Source organism: Carettochelys insculpta, chromosome 3, assembly GCF_033958435.1.
Source record: "Carettochelys insculpta isolate YL-2023 chromosome 3, ASM3395843v1, whole genome shotgun sequence".
Classification (NCBI taxonomy): Eukaryota; Metazoa; Chordata; order Testudines; family Carettochelyidae; genus Carettochelys; species Carettochelys insculpta.
Genome location: NC_134139.1, coordinates 43,879,042 through 43,905,593, shown reverse-complemented (window position 1 = coordinate 43,905,593; position 26,552 = coordinate 43,879,042). Strand labels below are relative to the sequence as shown.

At 43.8% G+C, this 26,552-nt stretch overlaps 1 protein-coding gene across 9 annotated transcripts in view; it reads right to left on the bottom strand.

Moving 5' to 3' along the window:
• Positions 1-26,552, bottom strand: part of LTBP1 (latent transforming growth factor beta binding protein 1) — a 336,231-nt gene that overhangs the window by 133,021 nt on the left and 176,658 nt on the right. For all 9 annotated transcript variants that reach the window (XM_074989698.1, XM_074989699.1, XM_074989704.1 and 6 more), the window contains one exon: positions 25,176-25,247. In XM_074989698.1, coding sequence (XP_074845799.1) covers positions 25,176-25,247 — 72 coding nt within the window. The remainder of the gene's footprint in view (positions 1-25,175; positions 25,248-26,552) is intronic.

Sequence of the window (26,552 nt, the reverse complement as noted above, 5' to 3'; positions counted from 1 at the left end):
CTCCGGGTAGGCTAGGGGGGGCCCCTGCCTTCTGGTTGGAGTCTGCAACATGAGCGGAGGGCTGTGAGAGAAGAGCTCCACAGCCCTGTCTGGAGAGGGGCTGCAATGCCTCCTCTTGTGTGCAGCCTTCCCCCTCCCTTGAGGAGGTAACTCCGCCCCCTGATGGGCGGGGGATCCCGGCCCCGTCGGCACCGTGCTAGGCACGCTCGAGGGCGGTGCCGCACGTGCGGAGTCCTTGTGCGCCTGCAGGCTACGTGCCTGCGCGCCCTGCACCGCCGGTTCCCCGGGGATCGCTGCCGCTGCCTGCGGTGCCGCTGGTACCGGCGCTTGCTTAGCCGCCGCCCTGCCTGCGGTGCGGGGCGGCTGGCTGATCATCGGAGGCTGAGCCGCTTCCACGTGGCTCTCCGTGCCGCCGCCGATCAGCTGTTGCTGCGGCTGGGGGCTGCTCGCTCCTCCCGTCCCGCTCACTGTTGCTGCCGGCAGGGATCGGGTTGGAGAAACTTTCCTCCGTTTTTGCGCTGATGGAGTGAGGGAGGCAGCTTTCCTTCTAAGGGCCCCGGAGGGTCCCTCCTGCTGCGGCCGCTCCGGCATGTCTGGCTGGAGGGCCTTGTCAAGAAGCAGCAGTTTAATTCTCATCTCCCTGTCTCTCCGTGCTCTGGTCGTTAACTTTGCACAGAAGGCGCATTTTTGTGCCACATGGGACTCCCCCAGGCACCTTATGCATAGACTGTGCCCATCGGACACTGGCATCGCCTCTCGGCAGGACTCACATTTTTTAAAGCCTGAGGAGGACATTGTTGGTGAGTCTTTGAGTTTGCTTGTGGGTACTTAGCACTTCTTTGTGCTGTTTCCCCATCCGATGGCCTGCCTCCGCAGGAGGGCTGATGGCCCTAGCTCCCGGCCTCCGGCGCTGGTTACTGGGACTGGCTTGAGCTGTCCCTCCGTAGCTTGTTTGTTGTTTGTTTTTTTTTTTTGCAAAATAACAACCGGTTACTTATGGTATCCTAAGAACTGAAAAACTTTAAAGAGAAAAACAAATAAAGTCGTTGAATACGCTATGTGGCTTTAGCCTAGTCGGATTCCGTCTGCAGCCGACGGCGGTTGAGAGGAACTGGCGGGGACCGGATCGCGCACATGGCCAGGAGCGCGCCAGGGAGCGGCGCGTACCGGCGCATGCGCGGTCCGGCAGAGACTGCTTGGAAGATCCGATCTGCGGCGCCGGCCAAGCCGTCACCTATGGTGGAGCACCCACGGGGACACTCGAAGAAGAAATATTACATTTTTGTTAAGCAGCCATGTTGTAACATCTACAACACTTAGAGCCATAGTGGACAATATGAACACTAACTTGCTCCAAGAAAACTTTAAAAACTGAAACATACTAAAATGGATACTTTTCAGTGAACAAAATTCTGCTGAACAAAATGTCTATCACAATACTTAATTTCAACATTTTTGTATTGATTTTAATTCTGACCCACCTCTGTGGAAGGAGAATCAGACAGGGGCTATGGCTTGAAAACCAAAATGGAAAGACTTGTTCTGCTTGCACAGCAAAAAGGAAGAACAAAAAAGGGCGACAGAATTAGCAGGACATCAAAATCTTCAGTGTGCACATCCTTCCTGATAAGGAAGTACTGTCTGAAGTTTTGTATTACCCATTTTAAAAACCTGCAGATAATTTTTTTAATCAGGTTTTATGGAGTCTGCCTCAATCTTCTCTTTTCAGAGCAAGCTGAGTCAGAGATGTAGAAGACCCTCATTAAGCTAATGCTGTGACCCAAATTGTGAAAAAGCTTTGCCTTGCTGTACACGCTGGATGGTACCAAGGAGCTCTCCTCTCCCACCCCCACAGCCAACCAACACTTTGTACAGCTGTGCAAGGACCATTCATAACAGTAGTCTCTGAACATCAGGGGCCAGGATCACAGAAAAGGGGCAGAGAAGAAGCTAACTTATTGCTTTAGCCTCCCGGTACATGTGTCCTGGAGCATGACCAGTGCAAATATGTGTGTTGGGCGGGGGGGGTAAGAGGCACATAAAGTAATAATCTCCTCCATCTGTGTTCCAGAAACAATGTGGGGAGAGAATGTGCCTATTCAATTAAAAGACATTACTAATTCTTGAGTGACCAAATATAAACAAGTGTGTGTTTTGCGCACTTACAAATGCAGTGGATAGTAAATCTGCAAGTGTGGAGGTCCCTCAATTGTCAGAACTAGCATAGTTCGCACACCTTGAGTGGTGCAGTCCTGCTTCATATGAGTTATGGTTGAGTTAGGGATTCACTGATATGCTCATCCTGTCATCCTCCCTCTCAAAAGGTTGTCTGAAGGATGGTGTATAAGGGTACGAAGTGGCTTGTACAGCCACTGGGCTAAAGCAGATGCTCTTCACCTTTCCAGATTATTGTACCCTTTTCAGGAGTTTGATTTGTTTGCATACTCTCAAGATTCACCTAATTTAAAAATGACAAAATCAGACATAAAAATATGAAACACATAGCACACTGATACTGAAAAACTGCTTATTCTCATTGTTACCATTTTATTGTCAAGCAATCAAAGAAACTAATCACAATTAATTGTGCAATTGCATTCTTAATAGAATACACTTCATTTAAATATTTTTGGTTATTTGCTATAGTTTTCAAATATTTTGATTTCAATTACAACAGACAATACAAAGTGTACAATGCTCACTTTATTTTTTATTATTTATTTGCTCTGTAAAACACAAAAGAAATGGTATTTTTCACTTCCCCCTTTATAAATGTGATCTCTTTCGCATGAAAGATGAATTTACAAATGTAGAGGTATGTATAAAAATAACTGCATTCAAAACTAAGGTATGTAAATCTTTACCACTTACAAGTCCACTCAGACCTACCTCTTGTTCAGCCAATTGTTCAGTCAAACAAAATCTATTTAAATTTGGAGGAGATAATACTTCCCACATCTTGTTTACAATGTCACCTAAAAGTGAGAACAGGCATTCACATGTACTGATGTTGCTGGCCTTGCAAATATTTATGGGCTAAATGCATTAAGGATTCATATGTCCCTATGTGCTTCAACCACCATTTCAAAGACATGTGTCCATGCAGAGGACAGGTTCTGACTGATAACAGTCTAAAGTGGTACTGACGAATGCGTGTTTATTTTCATCTGATGCTACCAGCAGAAGGTTGATTTTCTTTCCTGGTGGTGTGGGTTCTGTAGTTTCTGCATTGTAACATTGCTCTTTCAAGACTTCTGAAAGCATGCTGCACAGCTCCTTCCACTAAGATTTTGGAAGATGTACCACAGTCTTAACCCTGGGGTAATACGCTGTAGCTATCTTTGGAAATCTTACATCACACCTTTGTTCAGGTTTTGTCAAATCTGCAGTGAAAGTGTTCTTAAAATGAACACGGGTTGAGTTTTCATTTGAGACCATTATAACATGAAATTTACAGCAGAAAGTGAGTAAAACAGAAGTGACATACAAATCTTCCACAAGGATTTCAGTTGCAAATTTAAACAATGCATTATTTTTTAACAAGTGTTACCAGAAGGGAACAATGTCCTCTAGAAAGTGGCCAAAGCATGAAAAGGCATAAGAATAGTTAATATAACTGACACGTAAATACATTGTGACTTTCACAAATGTGATCACCTGTTCCCACTTTCAGGTGAAACTGTATATAATAAGCAGGCAGCATTATCTCCCATAAACGTAATTAAACTCGCTTCTCTAAGCAATTGCCTGAACAAGACTTAGGACTTTAAAATTTTACATTGTTTTGTTCCTGAATACAATTATGTAACAAAAAATATACATCTCTAAGTTGCACTTTCATGATAAAGAGACTGAACTACTGTACTTATATGAAGGTGAACTGCAAAATACTATTTATTTGATTTTGCAGTAAAATATTTGTAATAAAAATAATATAAAGTGAGCTCTGTACATTTTGTATTCTGTTGTAATAGAAATTAATATATTTGAAAATGTAGCATATCCAAAATAGTTAAAAAAATTCCAATTGATATTCTGTTTTTAACTGTGCAACTGAAACTAGGATTAATCAAAATTAATTTTAACTTGCAATTAATTTGAGTTAATCAAGTGAGTTAACTGTAATTAATCGAAAATCCTACACAATCATGAAATAAATCAATCTGAATAGAAATAAGGTACTTACATTTCACTGTATAGAATAGAGGGCAGCATAAACAAATTATTGTGCGCATGGAATTTTAGTTTGTACTGACTTTGCTAGTGCTTTTTATGTACCCTATTGTAAATTCTAGACAAATACTTGACCTCTGCATACCCCCAAAGTTACAAGAATTCCTTGGAACCATTGGACTAACATTGAGTTTCCTGGAGTCACTCTTCTGGCATGCTGAGGTCTGTAGGGAAGGATTCCTTCTCTCTGTACATTTACCCAGCTATTTTATTGCCTAGAAAAGGTGGTGTCATCAAGGTGGATCCTCTGATGGTGTTAACTGCCATAAATCCATTCAGTTCTCTGGAGCTACAATTTATATCAACTGAGGATTTTCCCTATCAAATTTAACTCTCTCTTTTATAGCGGATCTGAGTGTGTGTGTCTGGGCCTGGACATAAGAGAGGGTGAGGGGGGCAATGAAAAGCAGACCTTCCCTTTTTGCACACACTGCCAAGGCCAACCAAAGGAACAGTCTATGTGCAGCAATTGTTTCTTCCTAAGGAAATAAAACATGACAAAAGGCGAAGGTAGGGCACAGCTTCACCATCTTCTTCCCTGGCATACTCATACCAGGGAAGCTATCTGTCATCTTCTTGTTCTCCCAGGAACCTGGGGATTGACTGCATCCCTCCAGATACTTCCTAGAGGACAGTGAGACTCCATGCTGCAGTGGCATTATCTAAATGTCACTATCCAACTCTTACAGGAAAGAAGATAAAATAAAAAAAAGAGTATCAAAGTATGTCCTTTAGGTGGTCAGCAAATTAGTATAGCAAACAGACTGAAAGAGTGAAATCAGTTCAACCTTTGTGCACATAACTTTGCCATTGGAAGTCTGGCATGTGCTGGACATGGAAAAAACTCACACATGCATTTCAAAACAAGAAAAAGAAATCCCTGTCAATTTGGTCCTCTTGCCTTGCTTGCTTTAATTTTTTAAAAGACTTCTACAAAGCCATTGACTGATTTGAAAACTGTAGGTCTTTGATGCCTGTTTTTTAATCTTGAATTATTTCCTTCTTGAAAGATAAAAAGAATAAAAGGAAAGGGAGGTGAAATATTAGTGCTAATGACATTGACTCATTCAGAAAGAAAAAATACTGTTGCTTTTATAGGTGGATGTTTTTATGTTTTGATGTTAATGAAATGTGTCACTCTAATTCAGGCACTCCTTTTGTTTCATTTAAAACAAAATTGATGAGAGAAATCTAGCTAGGAAACTTCTTTTATTATTAACGATTATGCTACTATTATAAAGGATTATTCTTTTGCTGCTTTATTTATATATATATTTACAAATCTTCAATAAAGAAAATTTAAAAAGCATTAGAATTACAAGTATCAGAGAGGTAGCCCATGAAAGCTTATGCTCCAAAATATCTGTTAGTCTATAAGGTGCCATAGGACTTCTTGGTATTCATTAGAATTACAGTTGGCATAGCAAATAATCTGGTGTTCAACTGGTGTAAATCAGTGCAGCTCCTCTGGCAGTGAAGTTATTCTGTTTTACTTCAGCCTAGAATCTGACCCTTTATCATTATTGTCCAGAATGCTTCATGTGCACAACACATGGGATTTGCTCCTAATACACTGAAGTTCCCAGTCATTAGTGATTTGTGGCTACCTTGTCCACCAATATCAACTTATCTCACAAAATTCCAGGGTAACATGAATTTAAAAAACAACGTTTAACAACAAAAAATAGCATATAACAGCTTTCCACAGATTTTATAGGATTAGCGCGCATAAGGTTAAATGACTACTCAAAAAGAAAATGTGTTAATGACTCACTTGACGGCTGAATTTCCTGGAGAAAACAGGCTAAAATAAACAGTGATTTCCTATCTGAATGTTTGCCCACTCATTGAAGGATATAAATGAAAAAGGTGACTTTAATGCCATAAAACAAAAGCTGGAGGAAGGAGATCTAGGGGTGACAACAGGTAACATTAATGCAGAAGGAAATATAGCTATCATATTGTAGATTAACATGATTATATTGCATAGTTTGTATCTGTAATAAAAATATACCATAAAATTATATTAAAATTGTTTTGCAAAGTGAAATTTGAAATGAGCACTTCCACACATAAAGCACAGCAAAGGCGGGTTAAACAAACCCAAGCTAATCACACCTGCTATATAATGAACTACAGGCCTAATCATCTCTTTTGAGTTTAATGGTGATGGGGATGCAAGTTTCAGAAATAATGTTAAAACAGTTAAAATGGCCATATATTTTTGGAAACTGAATTTGTACATTATCCAGGAAATTCTGGGTACTATCAGAAATAAATCAGTATGATGAAGATTATGAATAAGTAATAAACACATTGTTAATAACAAGCAAGAAGACTGAGATGTGTACATTGTCTTGTAAAGAAGAGCATGATTTGGCCCAAACAGTGTAAGAGTTTGGGGATGAGGGTTTCATGATAATTTCAATAACAGGATTTAACAATATTAATCAGCACTTGTCTTTATTTACATTAACTTATTAGTACTAGAGAGGGGAGATACTGAAAAACTCAACAAATATTGGCTTAAACTTAAGAATGAATTGGCATTTCCAATGCTTCTGCCTCTTTTTTGATAGTTTTCTGTGATTATTCAAATAAACAAATTTTATTCATAAAATAACCATGCAGAGTTCATGTTAAGCTCATATATGCAAGTGTCTGAATTCAAAGTGAAGTATTTTATATAGCATAGGACAATTGCTGGTACAAAAAGAAATCAGTGTTTCAGGAAGATCCCTTGCACAAGTCCTGGAATGCAAGCAATTAAAAGAATCTGACAAGAACTGACCCCAACTTTACTACCACAGTTACACCTACACATACAGAACTTCTTGATGTGAATGTAAGAAAAGAAAATTAAATTTTATTAGCTTATATTCCACCAGCAAATCTCACAGTAATCTATTTCTAAAACATTTTGATTCTAGGAAAGACTAATAGTCCAGAAAAGGAAAAAACTAACATTCTCTAATATTACCCAATCCTCTTTTTCTGCTACTTACCTCTAAAGCTGCGTCTACACTAGCCATTTCTTTTAAAAGAGCAGGTCTCAGTTCGAAGTAGTGCATGGCACATCTACACACGCCACATGCTCTTTCGTACATGAAATCAACATTAGGCACTGCAGGAATCAAAATGGCTCTTCCAAACAGAAAATACGAAGAGGCTGCTCCTTCAACTTCTTTTTTCCAAAAAGGACATGTGTACATGCTCCGCGTCCCGCTTTTTCCAAAGAGCAGGGTCCGCCAAGGCATTGATCAGCTGTTAGACGGAGAGGTGCTGCCCAGCCCCTGCGGGGCTCTATGGTCCGTGCGTGCAGTGGCTCTTAAAGCTGCACAGACCAGAAAACCCCGTTTCAGGAAGCTGAGAGTGTGCAGGCAGCAGCCATCGCAAGTGCTGCCCCTGCACACCTGTGATTCCCTAAGCAGCTGCCAGACAGCTATGGCCAGCACCCGGGCAGGTCAGGAGCCCCAGGGCCTCCCACCCTGAGCACAACCAAAGCTCCCAAGGGTCCAGACAGGCAGAAAAAGCACACCCCCTCCTGGACAGATCACAAGCTCTGGGAGCTGCTGGGGCTCTGGCAGGATGAGGAGGTGCTCTTGGTGATGGGTATGAAGTGGGGGAATGCGGCTGCTTTTGCCCGGCTGGCTGAGGGCCTGAGTACCTGGGGTCACCTTGCCTGCAGTCCGGACCGAATGATAAGGGCAAGGAGCTGCAGTAGGGTTATGCCCGGGCTTGGAACTCGGCCAGCTGGTCGGGGGCCACCCCTGATTTATACCCCTAAAACCGGCAGCTCAGGACCATCCAGGGCCCCTGGGACACCTTGTCCCCACCAGTACTCCTGGACACTTTGGCCAATGAGCCCCAGCAGGGAGAGGAGCAGCAGCCAGGACCATCGGCCAGCCCCGCAGCACCAGGGCTGGACACTGAGCCAACCTCAGGTGGGTACTGGTCAAGTGAAGAGGGGTACCTGGGCACTGACCTCCCCTCTTGCACTTCCACTTGGGCATCGGCCAGACGGCCATCCCGACTTCAGTGGTGGACCCTCAGATATGTACCCAAAAAGGCACACACCCTGAATCATGAGGCAGGGCACCATACATGACTGGGGGTCCGCCCCACACCCAGCAGACTCCGGCCCATCAGGGCCCAGCTGGACCACGCCCTGGGGACAGCAGCATGGCTGCCAGTGTCTGTCAGCACATGCTCCCACACACAGTGCCACACCCTTTCCCCAGGGAGAGGGGGGCAGACCGCACAAAGGGGACACCCAAAGGGCCATTGTACCCACGGACAGGGGAAGGGGACCCAGCACCCATGGAGGGAGGGGGGCCACGTGACAGTGGTCGGTACGCATGGCCTGTTTCTCTCTTCCCCCATTTCTACAGCTGCACCATCTGAGAGCCGGGAGAGCCTTGCCCTGCTGGTCATCCCAGACAGCTCCCTGGAGGTGAAGGACGGTGACTGGCTGGAGCCAACACCAGTGCCAGGATGGGCCCAGTTGTGGTGGAACCAGAGGCAGCCAGTGGAGGACGCCCACCTTGCCACCTCCATCCGGTGCCCAGTGGAGCAGGCCATGTGCCAGATCTGCTTCAAGGAGGGGGAGGCTGCGTGGTGCCAGGTGGCCTGGAGGAAGTTCCTCACCACTTTCCAGGACATGGCGGCCACATACAGGGAGCTGCTGGCCCAGCTGCCCCCTCCCACAGCTCCCCTGCTGCCCCTCCCACCGTGGCCCCCCCCCGCCAGCCCCCCAGGAGAGGACCCACTGGCCCAGATCACCAGCCTGAGGCCAATCCCTGGCCCTAACTCCCCATACTCCCCACCCTCTCCCAGCCCACTGGGGACACCAGATAGGAGCCGTGGGGGACAGAGGGGCATGGGTCGCACATCTCCACCCCTGCCCCAGGGTGATGGCCCAATAGGGGGGTCACCTAGGTCCCCCTCCCCCTGTAAATAGTTGGACGTTCCATTATGTTTACCATGAAGTATTACCCACCGTTTTTTGTAGTTAACACCACACCCATTTATTTTTCCAAAACCTTTAGGGTGTGCGGGAGGCCCGTCAGGGGTGGCCAGGGTGGCACTCGCTGGGCCTCCCCTCAAAGTACCCGCTCAGGGCCTCCCAGACACAGATCCTGTCTTGGTGAGCCTGGCGGCTTGGTGCGGTGGCTGGCTGGGGGTAGCCCTTGCTGGCCTTGGGCGCCCACCCCTGCACAAAGGCTTCCCCCTTACTCTCTAAAATGCTATGCACAGTGCAGCAGGTGCTCACCACCTGGGGGACATTGAGGATGCCCATGTCCAGGTGGCTCAGGAGGCAACACCACCACCCTTTCAAGCGGCCAAAGGTGCACTCAATCATCTGGTGAGAGTGGTTGAGCTGGGTGTTGAAGCTCTCCTGGCTGGTGGGGTGGCCTGTATAGGGCCACATGACCCAGGGCTGGAGCGGGTGTGCCACATCAGCGGCCACCAGGCAGAGGGGCACGGTGGTGTCCCCCAGTGGGATCTCCCTCTGGGGGATGTAGGTCCCTGCCTGCAGTCAGCAGCACAGGCCCGAGTTCCGGAACACCCGCATGTCATGGGTGCAGCCGGGCCAGCCCACGTAGATGTCCTGGAACCAGCCCCAGCTGAACACCATGGCCTGCAGGACCACGGAATGGTAGCCTTTCCTACTTAAGAACGGTCCTCCACTGTGCTCCAGGGCGTGGATAGGTATGTGGGTCCCATCGAGGGCCCCGAACCAATTCAGGAACCCCAGTGTGGTGAACCCTGTGGTGGCCACATCCAGGTCCCCAATGCGGACAACTCTCTGGAGGAGCATGGCATTTAGGGCGCATACCACGTGTGGTGGGAAGGGGACACAGGCACCCCCCTGCTGGGTGCATGCCCAGGCCTCCTTACCTCCATCAAAGTGGTGTCCCACAGAGTGGTAGCTGTCCGGAGCGGCCAGCTTCCAGACAGCTATAGCAACCCTCTTCTCCATGGGGAGGGCGCACCACACCTGAGTGTCCTGGTGTCTCAGGGCATGGGACAGCTACTGGCAGAGCTCCAGGATGGTCTGTCGCTACATCCACTACATCTGGAAATTCTGGAGCCACCAGGTGTCGTCCCACTCCCCTATTACAAGTTGCTTCCACAACTCAGAGCTAGTAGGGGAGCTCCAGAGCTGGCAGAGTGCTCAGGGGGCCTGGGGTGTCCCCTTCTGCCCTCGTGGGGGAGACCCTGCGAGGAGCTCCAAGGCAGCCACCAGTGCAGCAACCAGCAGGGTTTCCAGCTGCTGCTGGTCCATGGCCTTTCCTGTGGCTACTGCATCTGTGGGGCTTCTGGCAGCTCCACAGGTCTCATGCTATGCAGGCCGAGGGCACTGGGGAGGGGCCCTTTAAAGGAGCAGCTTGCTGTGGCCCTAGAAGGGCTTGGTCACCCTGAGACCCCGTCCATGGTGTTTCCTGCCCCTTTCTTTTGAAAAAGGGACTGGCTGTGTGTGGACACTCTCTCTCGATGGCCTGCATAGCCCCTTTTGACGTGTCCCATGGCCCTTTCAATGGCGCTTGTTGTGGCATCACCTGCCCTGTCACCCTGGGTGCCTTAAATGCCTCATAGCCCAGCTGCCAACAGCAAGCAGACAATCATACATTACTGTGAGTGGTTCCCACCGGTGACAGGGCAGCCTAGAGGCTAGGGCTCCTTGCCGGGGCCTGGGCTGTGGGTCTTCACCCCCACCCGAGAGTCTGTTGACTAAGTTTGGGATGTGGCCCCAAAAACCTAGTTTCCTCTCTGGTTCCCTGGGAGGGGCTTCCCCGCCTTTGTGCCTGGATCCTGAGGGTCTGCCTCTGGCGGCTGAGCGGGTGACAGCTCTGGATCAGGCCCTGCTGCCTCAGAGCCCACTCCTGCCCCTTGGCTGGTCAGTCTCCAAATGGGCTGGCTTCCCTCCCTTTATACCCCTCCAGACCTGACACTGGATGCAGGTGAACCAGGGTGGGGCTGATTGGGCCAATAGGCCCTGTTTAACCCCTGCCCTGCCTGGCCTTGCTTTCACCCTCTTACAATTATCCTAAGGGTCTATGTTCTCTGCAGCCCTCCGTCAGCGCTTCTGACTTCCAAGAGCCTGCCACAACACAACAGACACTATGGTTTCCACCAGCTTTGGCTACACCTGGCAAGACAGCCACAGCACAATTCCAGCCCCAAATTTCTCCAAAACATCTGCCCTGAAGTATCCAGCTCTCTCCTGGGCCTCTTAGAGAAATGGTCCTTTAAAGATTTAATACTCATCATTTTGCCATGTTAACTGGAGTTAAAAATTACTTCAAAGCAAACAGCAGATTGGCTTGATTTAAATTAAAATAAAATTGGTTTACTAACAAGCAGACTCAGGACAAATGATACTAGGTAAAAGGACTAACATCAGAAACACTATAAAAACTAAACATATGCTTTCTAAAGGCAAAGACTCAGCTTAACATTCCACTCACTAGTTTGGATTGCACTCTAAAATGTTGACACCCTGATTCAAGTAGCTCTTGAACAACTCTTCTGAGGGTATGCAAGGCTGCAAAGCAGGCAATTTCCTCTTCTCTCCCGGAGGCATACCAGGACCTGAAAGGGGCATTTCCTAGAAGGGAGGATGCTTGGCCAGAATACACACATTTGGCTGTAGCAGGCTGTTTTAATTGTCCTTTATGTAAATTATACAACCTAGGGCTGTATTAGCTTATGCTGAAGACCACTGCAGCTCTCCTCCACCTCTGAATCTGGGAGGCCCAACAATGGGACAAAGCCACCTTCGGTCCTTCTCTATTCTTTTCCTGGGGTGCGCCATGCTTTGCTCAACCACAGCTTTGAATAAAGGTCGTTGACAACAATGGAATTACTCCTGACTGACTCCCATGTAATGAACAACAGAATTTAGCTCATTTTCTCTCTTCTTCTCCAACAGTGAAGTATTCTAAAGATTAATGACCAATTCTAGGGACAATTCCGATGCACAATACAATGAGACCTGCACCTGCCATTTATTTATTGCTGTAAATATATGCTTTGGTTGGTTATTGTTCAATACGCTTAGTGATTTATCTTTTGCATTGTGAAGCTATTACACGTCATTAATTCACCTACAAACTGTAGTATTTTTACCCTAATAACTCAGCCAAGAAAATGTGAAAACTCAACAACACTATCTACAGTTTTAAGACAAATCAAAAGAACCCTATGAACTACCCACTGAAGGAGCTCCTGGACTCCATTACCCATCTCTCTTTGTACTCTGCTGGCCTAGTAGGCCAGCTGAGTGTTGGTCTGTTCCATATCATCATCATCACCATCAATAACCATGGGATCAGTGTCCACTGGTGTCTGATGTCTCTCTCACTATTTCCTTCCATCTTTCCCTGTCCAGTGTGGAGTGGTTTAGTTTCTGTAGACTAGCTCCACACCAATCTACTATATCATCTATCCATTCTCTGTAGGGTCTGCCTCTCCTATTTGAACCATCCAGTATGCCGAATACCAGGGCCTTGATTTTCTGTTCGTCGTTCATTCTGCGAATATGCCCAAACAGATGTAGCTTCCATTTTATAACCTTCTGCAGCAGGTTCTCTTTCGGCTGTATCTTTCTATATAGTTCCTCATTGGTGACCTTCTGCTTCCATATAACAGTGGGCAAACTAGGAGCTGATGGAACCGGCTTTGCATCACTTCCCTTTGCTCTCCCCAGCATAAGGAAGTACTGGGGAAGGGAGTATTGTTTGCACTCCTCTACATTTTCGCTATCCCTGTAACTGCAGTGGGCCTTTTGGGGCCATTACAGTTGGGTGGGACCTGGACTGGTGTAACCAACCTGCTAGGCTCAGAACAGGTGAAAAAAAAGCAGTGTAAAGCTACCCTCCTACCCTCACCATGGATTACTGAAAACTGTGTTAAAAATGCAAACTAAGGCCAGGTCTACACTACGGGGAAAAAGCAATTTCAGATATGGAACTCCAGCTACATGAATTGCATAGCTGGGGCCGATATATCCTAAATCAACTCTTCCTGCTAAGATTTTGGATTTTAACAAAAAGTCTTGCTGTAACTTTACAAAAAATAGTAATTTATGTTTTTATCTAAACTCTCTGATTCTATGCCATGAACATAACACCCAAACTACAGCTTGTTTAGGCCCAAAGCACCAAGGCCACTTGTAGGGTGCGAGAAGAGTTTGTAACGGTCTCATGAGAGCAGATCGACCCCTCTGTGAATCCTCAGGAGAATCTAAACAGACCAGTCTGTGCAAGGTGAAAGCTGCAAACGAACTGCCATGGGAACAGCTGCAGAACAAGCTGCGCTTGCCAAGATTTCAAGGCTACGCTGGCAGTAGGCCACAAGAGATAGTGATAAGAAATGCATAGGCAATTTTAGGCAATCTTATGTTAATGAGCTCAGCTTTATCAGCTAGTGTTAGGAGGCCTGTTACAGAGCCTCTCCCCGAGCAAAGCTCCGACGCGTCGGGTTTCCCCCACTGGTGACTGCGGCGTCTCCGGGGCTCTCGTTGCGGGTGTCACGCGCTTTCAATAAGCCAAATATAGCACTCGTCTTCTGGGTGCAGCCTCGTCTCTGGGGAACCCGAGCCTGGTTGGCTACAATTGGCGCAGCGAGCAGGGTTCTCCAGGTATGATGCCTTTTTGGTCGAAAGCGGGGGAGGCACGGAAGCCAGCACTGTCCCTGCAGCGCATACCAGGATAGCCCTCGACGGAGCGATGGGGGCTGGTAGCGCGGATGGTGGCCTATTGGGCGGCCCCAGCGGACTGTCCGGAGTTGCAGGAGGTGGCAGGTGTGACGCCAGTACAGCTACCTTCAACCCAGATGACAGCATGGCACCTCAACTCCTTGTCATCTTCCTGACTACCTCGCTGACCTCTGCCACACCTAAGCACCCCCTCAGGAATGCCATCCAGTCCATCGTCTCCACCGCTGGTGCCACGGATTGCTGGATGTGTACCCTGCTGAACTCCTCTACCAGATTGGGAATTGAGTTTGTCCCTCTGAACCTGAATGATTGGTGGGACAAGAGCAACATCTTCCAGTGAGGACCAGTCTGGTTTGATGACAGCAACGTCCACTCCTACCTTCCCCGCGGCCCCTGGGGTTCATGCTGAGATAGGGTAAGCCCCTACCTGGATAAGGAATCTGGAAGTTCTGGTTCTGGTTTTGTTATCGTACCCTGTAACGGGATGAGGCTTGCTGGAATTTGAGTCCCTGACAACCTTGTCATCCCAGGTGCTGGGAGGGTGGAACTGAGTGTCTTGCTTGTAATTCCTCGGAGTGGAAGCCATCGTGTGCGAGGAAGCTCCAAGGTTAGGCTGGGCCCTTCTGTCCCGTCCTCCCAGCCAAGCTGGTGGGGGTAGACGTAACCGGTTGAAACCTTCTGGATTAGACCATAATTCCTATCTGCCTTCCTGTCTAATTGTTCTCTCTCTGAGTGTCAGCAAGGGATGGGGTGGGTCACGGATACCTCTGAGCGTGCACATACGGGCATGGCCCAAGCAGCTACCCACTTCAAGTGGAAACACTACTTACAGCAGTGCATGCGCTTGGGAGCCCCCACACTTACTGTTCCACACACCCTTCTCCTGGGAACCATTACTTTTAACTTTGCTTTCACTGCTCTCATATGCTGTTGTCAAGTCTGTTCCACAGGTGCACACTGTGTTGCCAGAATAGCATCAACCACCTCACTTGATTCCTACTAGCCTCGGCGTTCACAAAGGGGTCGCGGGGAGGAGTGTAGGGTGCGAGAAGAGTTTGTAATGGTCTCATGAGAGCAGATCGATCCCTCTGTGAATCCTCAGGAGAATCTAAACAGACCAGTCTGTGCAAGGTGAAAGCTGCAAACGAACTGCCATGGGAACAGCTGCAGAACAAGCTGCGCTTGCCAAGATTTCAAGGCTATGCTGGCAGTAGGCCACAAGAGATAGTGATAAGAAATGCATAGGCAATTTTAGGCAATCTTATGTTAATGAGCTCAGCTTTATCAGCTAGTGTTAGGAGGCCTGTTACAGAGCCTCTCCCCGAGTGAAGCTCCGACGTGTCGGGTTTCCCCCACTGGTGACTGCGGCGTCTCCGGGGCTCCCGTCGCGGGTGTCAGGCGCTTTCAATAAACCAAATATAGCACTCGCCTTCTGGGTGCAGCCTCGTCTCTGGGGCACCCGAGCCTGGTTGGCTACACCACTGTCTTTGTTCTTTTGTGATGTTGATCCAGGCCCATATTTGGTCAAAAATATAAGACGGAATTTGAAAAATGTGTAAAATGAAATCTGGATCTTCATTTTTAATGGAACATAATTTATACTCATTGAATCAAGATTGCTTGACACATTTGGCAGAATTTAAAAAAAAATCTGGAAGTGAATGTGTATTTGTCAGCATGTTCAGGTCAAGCACACGGGCTGTGGCCACACTTGGCCAAAACTTCAAAATGGCTATGCAAATGGCCATTTCAAATGAGGCACTGAACAGAATATTCATCTCCTAATTAGCACAAGGATGCTTCCGGCCATGTCGCTTCAACAGTGCCGCTTTCGAACGCACATGGCTCGGCGTGGCTACATGGGGGTCCTTTTCAAAAGGACACCGCACATTTCAAAATCCCCTTATTCCCCTCAGACCCCACACATCTCAAAATCCCCTTTTTCTTCTCAGCTGAGGGGAATAAGGGGATTTCAAAATGTGCGGGGTCCTTTTGAAAAGGACCCCTGTGTAGCCGCACCAAGCTGCGCGTGTTTGAAAGTGGCGCTTTCAGAGCACTGTGGCCAGAAGTATCCTAATACTAATGAGGCGCTGAATATTCAATTCAGCGCTCACTAGTAATCTTCGAAATGTCCATTTGCATGGCCGTTTCGAAGTTTTGGCCAAGTGTGGCCATAGCCACTTTCTTGTGACAGCATACTATTTAAATTTGCTACGTTACTTTTCAAAAAAAAACATTATAGCTCAACAGAGAGGTCATTACATGCATTTTGAATCATGTAATTCTACACAAAAGTTATTCCCTAAATACAGTGTTTAGAGATTTTATTTTTTAAAGGATGTCACTGGCTACCAGTCACTTAAAGAATGAAATAAAATTTCTTCTTGAAGGAACAGTGGTAAACTTAATGGCAGTATCAGCTATCATTCTTATAGCAAAAAAGAGTTCCAGAAATTTCAAAAACATTAATAATGTCAGCAGTCCATCCTACCTATATTTCTATCAAACACTTTCTCCACTTTTTTAATTTAAGCACAAAAGAATTTTTAAAAGTTCTTAGATATTATATCTAAGAGCTTCCTGAAATGACCTAACACTCGTTACAGCTTGGTAACATACTCTCTTACTTGTATTACAAGATATTCCATATAATCTATTTTGTACGTGATTTATTGGGAAGCATGTGAAGAAATTCCTCCACAAAACAAAATCAAATTCTTATGTAGACTCATGATTTCAACACCAAATAACATGAACTCATGAGAGCTGACAACACTCCAATAGTGCCATTTTAGCAGAGCAGCCCTTGGAACTGTAGCATGAATCAGACTTGAAATCAATGGCTGATGGGACTACCTCACTCCCTTGTTTCTTAGTTGTGTTGAAGGGAGCATATCTGGTTCTAGAATATTTCTCAGAGCCTCCAAGCCCTAAGGTCTTCTTGGTTCCTTGCTTTCTCTGATAGTGTTTGGATGGGAGAAATTTTAGGGCCTGTCTTGAATTTGACTTCCATGTCAACTGCTGATAAGACTGATTCCCTTTGATGACCTATTGCTCCTCCTTGGACTTGCTCTCCTGTGGAGAATCTAGTTTCCCTAGATCTGAGAGCCACTTAACTTGCTTTTGTTCCATCTGGGAAAGGACCCAGTTGATTTCTCGTGCTCCTACGAACTTTCTACAGTTTCCCTTTCAAGGGCAGACATTTTTAGGAGTCTTCCTGGTGTTTTGACTGTCAATGCCTAAAGCACTTGCATGTTTCCCTTTTATGCTCAATGGCTCATTTGGCTGCCCCAGTAACAGTCTACAGTTATTACCTGAAATGGCACAGCCCTTGGTTTGGAAGCACATTTTGTCCAAAACAAAACTTACAAATTATTGTATATTTTGGAATCTGTCATAAAGGAAAAATTACACATCCAATAAATAACGGTTTAGAATTTACCAGATGTTATGGCTTACTCCCGAATCAATCCTCCCTGTGGCTTCAGTGTGTACTACTAAAGAGGTTTTAAATATTTCTTCCTCACATCCAAACCCTGGTTTGCTGTTTATCTGAGCTGCAGCGGTAAAGACCACAGCTCAATTTCCTGAGCAATGCTTCTAGATGAGGCCAGAAAAAATAGATAATTTGAAGAAAGATTGTTCCTCAGTCACTATAGCCCTAAAAATGGAGAAATACCTCTCTTGATTTGTTTAAATATTTGGAAGGATATCTACTGAGCCATCTTCCACAGAGATTTAGGCTACATTTCAGCAAAGCACTTAAGCCTGTGTTTAAGTTTTATTGATGTCAGTGAGACTTATCCATACACTTAAAATTCAACACTTGCTGAAGTGCTTCCCTGAATCAGGACTTGAAAAAGTAAATTACTTGATTCTGAAGGTCAAAAGTATTTTGATGCCTCCTTTAAGGGTCTGACATTTCAGATTCTGAAACAAATGCAGTGCCCCTTCACTTTCTTAGTGGAGAAATTTTGAGCTTATTTAATGGGACTCCCTTTGGATGTTTGAGTGAGAACTGAGAATTTGTATTTTGAAGTCTTCAGCATCTTTAGACAGAAACAGATGAAGTCCTTGAGAGAGGGAAAGAGAGCAATTCACTGGGTCAGGAAGCATATTTCAAATTCCACTTAGGGCAGGATCTTTTCTAACAGCTGTCTTGCTTCACTTTCAAAGTGTTCCTGAGGTCACTTTCAGTCCAATAAGGGCTTCCTCCCAAATATCAACACAGAAAATCCCAGAGGCAGTATAGGTCTAACTCTGCTTCCACTACCCTGTTTGCCATTTTTTGCTCACAATGACTGTTGCACTTATCTCAACAGATAGAGCACAATCTCCTGAAGGAGTCAGGGCCTGCTGTCCTGCCTCATGTTTCTGTTTAAATTTTCAGGAGTAAACATAAAACTAGAAAAATACTGCAAGAGTGTTGAAAAGCAAGACATCAGAAGATATTGCTCCACTCTACACAAGACAAATAAGACCTTCACAGGAGTACTATGTCGAGCTCTAGGCACCATACTTCAAGAAAGATGTGAACAAATCAGAAAAAGTCCAGAGAAGAGCAACAAAAAAGACAAAAGGTCTAGAAAACATAACTTGCAATGAAAGACTGAAAAAAATGGGTTGGTTTCTTCTATAGAGAAGAGAAGACTGAGGGTTTGGGGTGGACATAATAACAATCTTCAAGTACGTAGAATACTGTTACACAGGACCATGAAAAATTGTGGGCTGGAAAAGAAGCAATGATTTTAAATTGCAGCAAGGAAGATTTAGGTTAGATTTTGAAAAAAGCTTCTTAACTATAAACTTAGTTATGCCCTGGAAAAATTACCTAGGGAAGTAGTGGAATTTTGATAATTGGGGTTTTTAAGAGCAGGTTAGACAAACACCTGTCAGGGATGGTCTAGATAATATTTAATACTACCTCAGTTCAGGGAAATGGACTAGATGACCTATCAAGGTCCCTTCCAGCCCTATGTTTCTATGATCATATGATTCTATGCAGGCCCAAGGTGAAAAGCCTAACCAAAGGATTAGAACTTATACTGATCTGAAATTAGGACTGAGCCCCAAATAGAAGATGGCACTAAGAACAAGTTACACAAAACAGTAATTATCCAAACTGGCAAATAAAAGAGTAACATGGAAAAAATTCCAGATTATGAAGAGAAAAATATGAAAGACACTTCTGGAACAAGAGAGTAAAGGCTCTGATACTTAAAAGTAGTCAGTGGCCATAAACAAATTCAGAGCCACTGAGGTCCTCTTTTTAATAACCTCTGTTGCAAACTTTTCATGCCCGAAGACTCAAACTCTCACTGATTTCTTTAAGTAGTAACAGAGAGGAAGCTGTGCTAGTCTATACACTATCAAAACAAAAAGCAAAAAAGGTGGTCTGAAGAAGTCCCATGAAAGCTCACCTAATAAACTATTTTGCTAGTCTTTAAAGTGCTACTTGACTGCTTTTTGTTTTGATTTCCTTAAGGTTCAAGATCTGCAGCACAATGGGAACAGATACCCCCTGTAAGGACCTCCACAGCCATTTCTCAGAGTAGAACCACATAGTAGTTCTAAATTCTGATCCTTACTGCAGCACTTAGCAAGCAATTAAGCTGAATGAAAACATTTATTCACATTTACTGCACAGTATTTTATTTACTATCAATAATAGGCCCGTATATTTAAACTTTTTAGCTTGTTAAACAAAATAAAACTGCTGGATCAGTTACATGAAAATTAGAATTTGTCGAAGTACCACATAATTTCTTAATTAGAGGCTTCTTAATTAGAAACTACTCATTAATCAATTGTGGAATGTTACTTAGTAGATATTGCCTGCAAGATGAGTGCATATAAAAACTGCCTAACGTGTAGTAACTCATTGAATATATTAACTAAGTGTGGAATATTCTGTATTGGGCTCATTTTTGGCACTCTGAGTCATGTTAGTGAGCACTTTCTTGGCTATACGAGAATTACTCATTTAAGTTTTCTCCAAGTGAGAGTAAAGTTCACACTAGGGCCCTTATTTTTTGTTGTTGGTAGGAACATCAATTATGATCTGTCAATGCTAATGAAAGTAAAAATATCGTTCCCACCTGACATAGCGAGACTGTTAATTTCTCTCATCTTCCCAACTATATTAATTACATGACATATCTATCTTATTATCTCCATTATATTTGATTATTTGAATGATAAGACAATCCTGATGGCAAACTTAATAAATGCACACAGATAGCATTAAAGAAAATGGGATAGCTTCAGTAGCTAATGTAGGTATTGTAAGACAGGTTGAACTGCTCTAGTCCAGCAACCTGAGGACCTGACTGGTGCTGACAAAAGAATTTGCTGGACCGCAGGACATATATTATTTAGCAGCATTACCAATACTTCTACTACTTACTGGGCTCTTAGAAGACAGTGGCTATGTCTATACTAGCCAAAAACTTCACAATGGCCATGCAAACGGCCATTTCAACATTTACTAATGAAGCGCTGAAATACACATTCAGCACCTCATTAGCATGTGGGCAGCCGTGGCACCTCGAAATTGACGCGGCTCGCCGCCGTGCAGCTTACCCAGATGGGGCTACTTTTCTAAAGGACCCCGGCTACTTCGAAGTCTCCTTATTCCCATCTGCTCATAGGAATAAGGGGACTTCGAAGTAGCCGCGGTCCTTTCGAAAAGGAGCCCCGTCTGGATGACCCATGTGGCGGCGAGCCGCGTCAATTTCAAAGTGCCACGGCTGCCCGCATGCTAATGAGGCGCTGACTATGTATTTCAGTGCTTCATTAGTAAACTTCGAAATGGCCATTTGCATGGCAATTTCAGAGTTTTTGGCTAGTGTAGACACGGCCAGTAAGAGGTAAATTACAGCACAGAACACTGAGAGCCAGAACTGGTGGCTATAAACAAACGTTATAGGACCATGGGAAAGCTGGCCATAACCATAATAAGTGGACATCTGGCTGACTAAAATCATGTTGTTGGACACGAGAGTGCCAGACTAGTGAGGTTCAATCTATATAATTTAAAAATGTTACCATGAGTTGCAGATGTCCATTCTAAGGAATAGTCAGTTGATTTCTAACAGCAAACACAGGACCAAAATTAACTAAAACCCCTCTGTGCCAGGAAGATGGAACTTACAAAGTTGCAACATATCTGGAGTCCTACTTCTCAAACACAGTGTGAAGGTTCAATCTATAACCCAGCCATATTTCTAGGAATATATTTCCTTGTATTTTTTTACGAAAACATCAATTCATAATCAAAATCTACAGGTGAATTTAAATCTCTTAAAACACAACTAATTAAAAAAAATAACATGACAACAGGAAACAACAGACAACCCTCAAATCAGCTACCAACAGCCACTATCAAAAGGATAAACTTACGGATGAAACTTTCAGAAGTGATTAGTGATTCAGGGTGCTCAATTTTTTGAGTGCCCATCCTGAGAAAACTTAAAGGAACCTGATTTTTAGGGAGTGGGTAAATAGTCTCAGATGGATAGCAGTGTTAGCCTGTATCTTCACAAAACAAAGCAAGCAGTTCTGTAGCACCTTAAAGACTTCCTATTTTATTCATTAGGTAATGAGCATTCATGGTAAAAGTCGTTTCCTTAGACTGGGTAGCTAAAACATTGTGAAAATCAGGTCACATTCTACAGTTGCTTTCAATTTGCTTCCAAACTCAATTCTAAGTATACATGATAACTTATGAAGTTCTGTGTGATCTGCCATCCAGTAACTCAGGAAACTTTTACAGTATTTAACAACTACAACAGCAAACAAAAACAACAGCACAATAATTGGTAGCAGTTATACGACTGTAATGGAAATATAAAAGTTATTTTCCATTTTAAACATGACAAATACTCTGGCACTGCAGATACCAGTACGGTTAATGCAGACTTTTTATTGATGAGTATTGAAAGGTACCTGTTAAAATAGGAGTTAATTTCATGACTAAGGTATGTGACAGTGGAGGTCTTTTAAATAAAAACTGAAAGCATACATTTATTAGAACATGAAAGAGAAGGCAGAGTGGAGCAAAATCTGCCTTCAAATTTCTGTGGGTAACCAACTCTGAAATCACTGGGACAAATCCTGAAGTCCAGAGCCATGCATATTATTGTGGATCCTGGCCCATTAATTATTTTGTGCATGCTCATATTTTACATAACTTTAAACACATTAAGACCAAATGGGACTACACATTATCTTAAAGTTAAGCACATGAGTAAGTGTTTGCAGGACTAGAGCCAGTGTATAATCAACTTTCTACTTCACTGAAAAGCAGCAAATATTCAGGTATTTTTGCAGTTCTGCAAGATAAGATTTATAAGGAATTCTACTGGCAGAGTGCTCTTCTCTTGACAGAAGGAAACCAACCTTTCACCAGCTGTTTTTTCACTCAATTTATTTTTTCCAAGAAAGCCATCCTCGTAATGATAAAACAATAAACACAATTCTAAATCCAACCAGAAATTAGAGTTGCAGATATGTTGTACCAAAACAATATAAAACTCTTATAAGTTCATAATATTTTGGGTTTAAAAACAGCTTTGTGGTTTTTGTGTGTGCATGTTATAAATCAGCCTACTGAAAAGATAATTACTCCACTGATGAGGTGGAAACTTAGTTTGATATTAATATGCACACAGATGGTTCTTTGTTATCTGTACACTCATGAAAAAGGGAGTGCTTCATTACACTAGTTTGTTCAGCTGAAAGGAAATAATCAGTGTCTGTTTATTAATCATGCTAATACTACGCAGGCTTTGCAACCACACAACAGAGGAGACAATGGCTGGTTGAACAGCAGAAAGAAATGCAGAAGACCTGGAAGACCATCCACAAGTCCCACCACTTGAAGCGCTTAAGGTGGTAATCCTCAACCAGGTGGGCCTTTCAACAGAAAAGTAAAACTGCCCCAATGTATTTGCCATGTGTGCTTAGTGTGCCTACTAGGGAAGCCACGGTATGGATCTTTGTGAACTGGGTCTCTAAATTCAAGCATTACAGGTATATAATAGCTATTCCACTATCTCCAGTATACATTAGATTAATGTATTCACACAGGAAATTCTAAAAATTCAATATGCAATAACTTCTCCTCACTAACCTGATTAGCTGATTTGTTACATGTCAGTACTCAAGACATTATTACCTATCACTTCCATATCTGTCAGAGATACTTCAACCTTCCTCTTGACCAGACCATGGTCAGGAGGAAGGGGATGATGTCGGGACAGCCACAGTACTGAGTTTAAGTTTTTGGGGTTTGAAGTTTGTAAAAGGTTTTTTGTTCTAGGATCTTTAGTTCACCATTCCCTCTATTCTTCTTTCCCTACCCATTCTTGTCCAGTGAGTTCCATAGCTCACAACTGCTGTCTTTCTGTTCTTCTTTCCATGTTTCACTGCACAGCACAACACCTTTAAGATGATACCTTATTTCTACATACATCTGCTCTTTTGTTCAGCATTCCAAGAGCAACAGGATCCACCATGAAAATGCCTTTTAGGCTCAGCCACAGGCGCCAGAAAAAAAAAAACAAAAAACAGCCATTTCAGAAGCCCAAACTGCCCATTTCATCAAACAAAATTGTGGAAATTCTCCTCTAAAAGTGAGAATGTCAAGACAACCTTGAAGATTATGAACTCAAAAAGCATCCAGTTTCAAAATAAGTTACTGTTGTGTGTGTTGTGCAAAATGAGAGGGAGTGAAGTTCTGTTTAGTTTTACTAACACCTGTAAAGACAAAAAACTTCAAATCCAAATACAGTTTGTTTTGTATGAGAACCACCTTATGAGCTGATATTCTCTGTTTGAAGGATGAGTTAACAGAGCCTTACTGAAGACAAGTAAGACTTACTGAAGACTACTTGTTCTTATAATATACATTAAGGAAGAAATTGCTCTGATTGAGCTGTGGAATTATGCTACCTTCACTTCTACACCAACATAATACTGAAACAACTCATTTGAAACCAGTGGAGTTATAAATGTAAATCAGGAATAAATGAGATAAAAATTGGGTTCAAGGCTATTCTTTGTCAAAAATATAGTGATACCAGGTTTTGCTTACCTACTAAGCACAAATTAAAAAAAAAACAAAACTTCATATTGACAGGCTGCAATTATGTGTCAATGGACGGTAAAAATATATATATAGTACTGCGACAAACCAGAAATTCTTAAGCAAAAAATACAGTTTGCTTAACTGGAAATTAAAGTTGAAAGGACTTTCAGGAAAAGCTTAAGAACAAAAATTCTGTATGAAAATGTAACAGATTTCTCAGCAAAATGCAAATACTGGAAAACCTAAAAATCAAAGTGAAGATTCTATTTGAAATATCAAATTAGGAAACAGGAAATATCTAATGAAGATCAAATTATTTCCTAACTTTCCAATATTTATGTACATATCTGCCTTATTAAAGGCTTGATCATGGTGCTGTGCAGATAATGGGTCACAGCTGAGCACATGTCTACGGTCACTTCTCTGCTTGCTGTGGTGCTGATACCGCTGGCTCAGCTGGCCAGTCTTACCTCAGCAAGGCAGCCTGTGTTTGGGGCTGTGTTTTTATGGAAACTTCTAAGTTTCTGTAGGCTATTACCTTGTGCCGCTGGCAGGATGTAACTTAGTGCTCATAATGGCTATAGAAAGCTATCCTGTATTACCACTTCTGTCTAATTTGGTTTCTGTTTATATTTTCTGTTGATTATTTTTGTGTGTACAATACATATACAAATATTTAAGAGATGTTTGAATGATGGGGCCTGATTCTCCTTTCACATCAGTGTAAATCAGGAATAACTCTCCTGAAGGTATGGATAGTAATCCTTTGCCCTCCTCTTTGCCAGTACTACTCTGCAGATGCTCCTGCAGCATTAGGAAAGGTAGATTTAACATTCTTCAGCAACAGAAAAAAGTGTGGGCCTGATATTTCTTATTAAAAATATAAGCAAAATTGTACGAAAGACTAGTAAGTGTCATAAAAGACCAGTGAGGGTACAAAGAGCTGCTTCCTTTGCAGTAAACTATGCTAGACAGCTGCCAATATTTTCAACTCAGTTATACCAGTTTCTCTCAAGAACAACCAATGGGCCAAATTCAGCCATGTAACACCATTGTAATAAACGGAATTATTTTAGTCCAAAAGAGTTACTCAAAAAAAATCAAGTTAATTGTTGACAAATATCTTACCTTGGCAAAAGGTAGCATTAATCCTCTTGTAACCTTGGGGGCATTCCACCATTTGGGTGTATCCAGGGTAAGCTGGGGGGAAAGAAAAGAAAACTACTGGCTAATTATTACAATATTTATATGAAGTGCACACACCACATTCAAATTACTAGATAATTCTATCAGAAAATTCTTCATTTATGTTTTTCAGGAATGCATAGTTAAGCACTTAAAAGTCAGGAAATGTCAAAATTTAGTTTTACATGCAATTTTAACATTCTCTCCTTCTGTGTATGCATAACCACAATTTTAATTACTCAGTCAAATTCATTGTCTGACTATGCTAAAATAAGGGCAGGAGATATTTAACATGGCTTTCATCAGACCACAACTTTACTATTAGAGCCCTGTGAATAACGGGCAGATAACAGGTACAGCGAAGGTAACCCCTCCTCACCTCTTACTACCTCCCCTCCATCCCACCCCTTCTTTGCCCATGTCCCTACAGCAGGCCCACTGATGGGACCTTAAAATTCCAGGGTGCGGGCTTTAATTAACTCCCCCCACTTTCCATCAAGGTTCCTCCAGCAAACCCATTGCTGGGACCTTTCTGATCACTCCACTCACAGGAAATTTAAGGTGGACTATAATGCTAGGGGTGAGTTGACTCCCAATCACAGGAGTCCCTAACTACCCCCATCTTGCTCAATTACTAAAAGCACCTCCCCTCAAGTCTTTTCCCCAAGGCTGTTACTATAGGCCTTCTTTTATGGAGTACCTGCACTGAACACCCACTACATTCTTTAATAGTTAGTTTCAACATATGGCCTTACACCCATCATGTTATGCATAAACACTTTAACTTGCTGTGAGGAAGGCAAAAAAACATCATTTGCATCTGGGTCAATCTCATGGAAAGGGAAAAATTCCTTCCCATCCCATGTCACCTCTAGTGTAATGTCCACAGGAAACATTGCCAGTAATCTGGCATATTTGTCACTTGAATGGGGAGGAAGGGTGGATGCTGCCTCACCTGCTCAGTATGAAGGTGAAGGTCCAGGCACAGACTGAACTTTTTAAACACCTCATGCTAGGTGGTAAATCAGCCACCAGGCTGACCCCCTTTTCAGCAGTTTTACAACTCTCTTTCTCCCTACAAGCCATCAAGAATGACTCTGTTGTCTCAGTTGGACAGCCAAATACCCTCCTTCTCAAAATTCAGGCAGGCCTAGCCTTAGGGCAAGGTAAGCAAGATGGTTGCCTTTGGCCCTGCACCTTCAGGGACCCACACTTCAATTGCCTATAGCTATCACTGCTCATTGGCCAGGCCCTACTGTCAGCATGCCGCCCTGAGCCCCACTGAGCTGGTTCCTAAGGCAGGACAGTGAACATAGTATT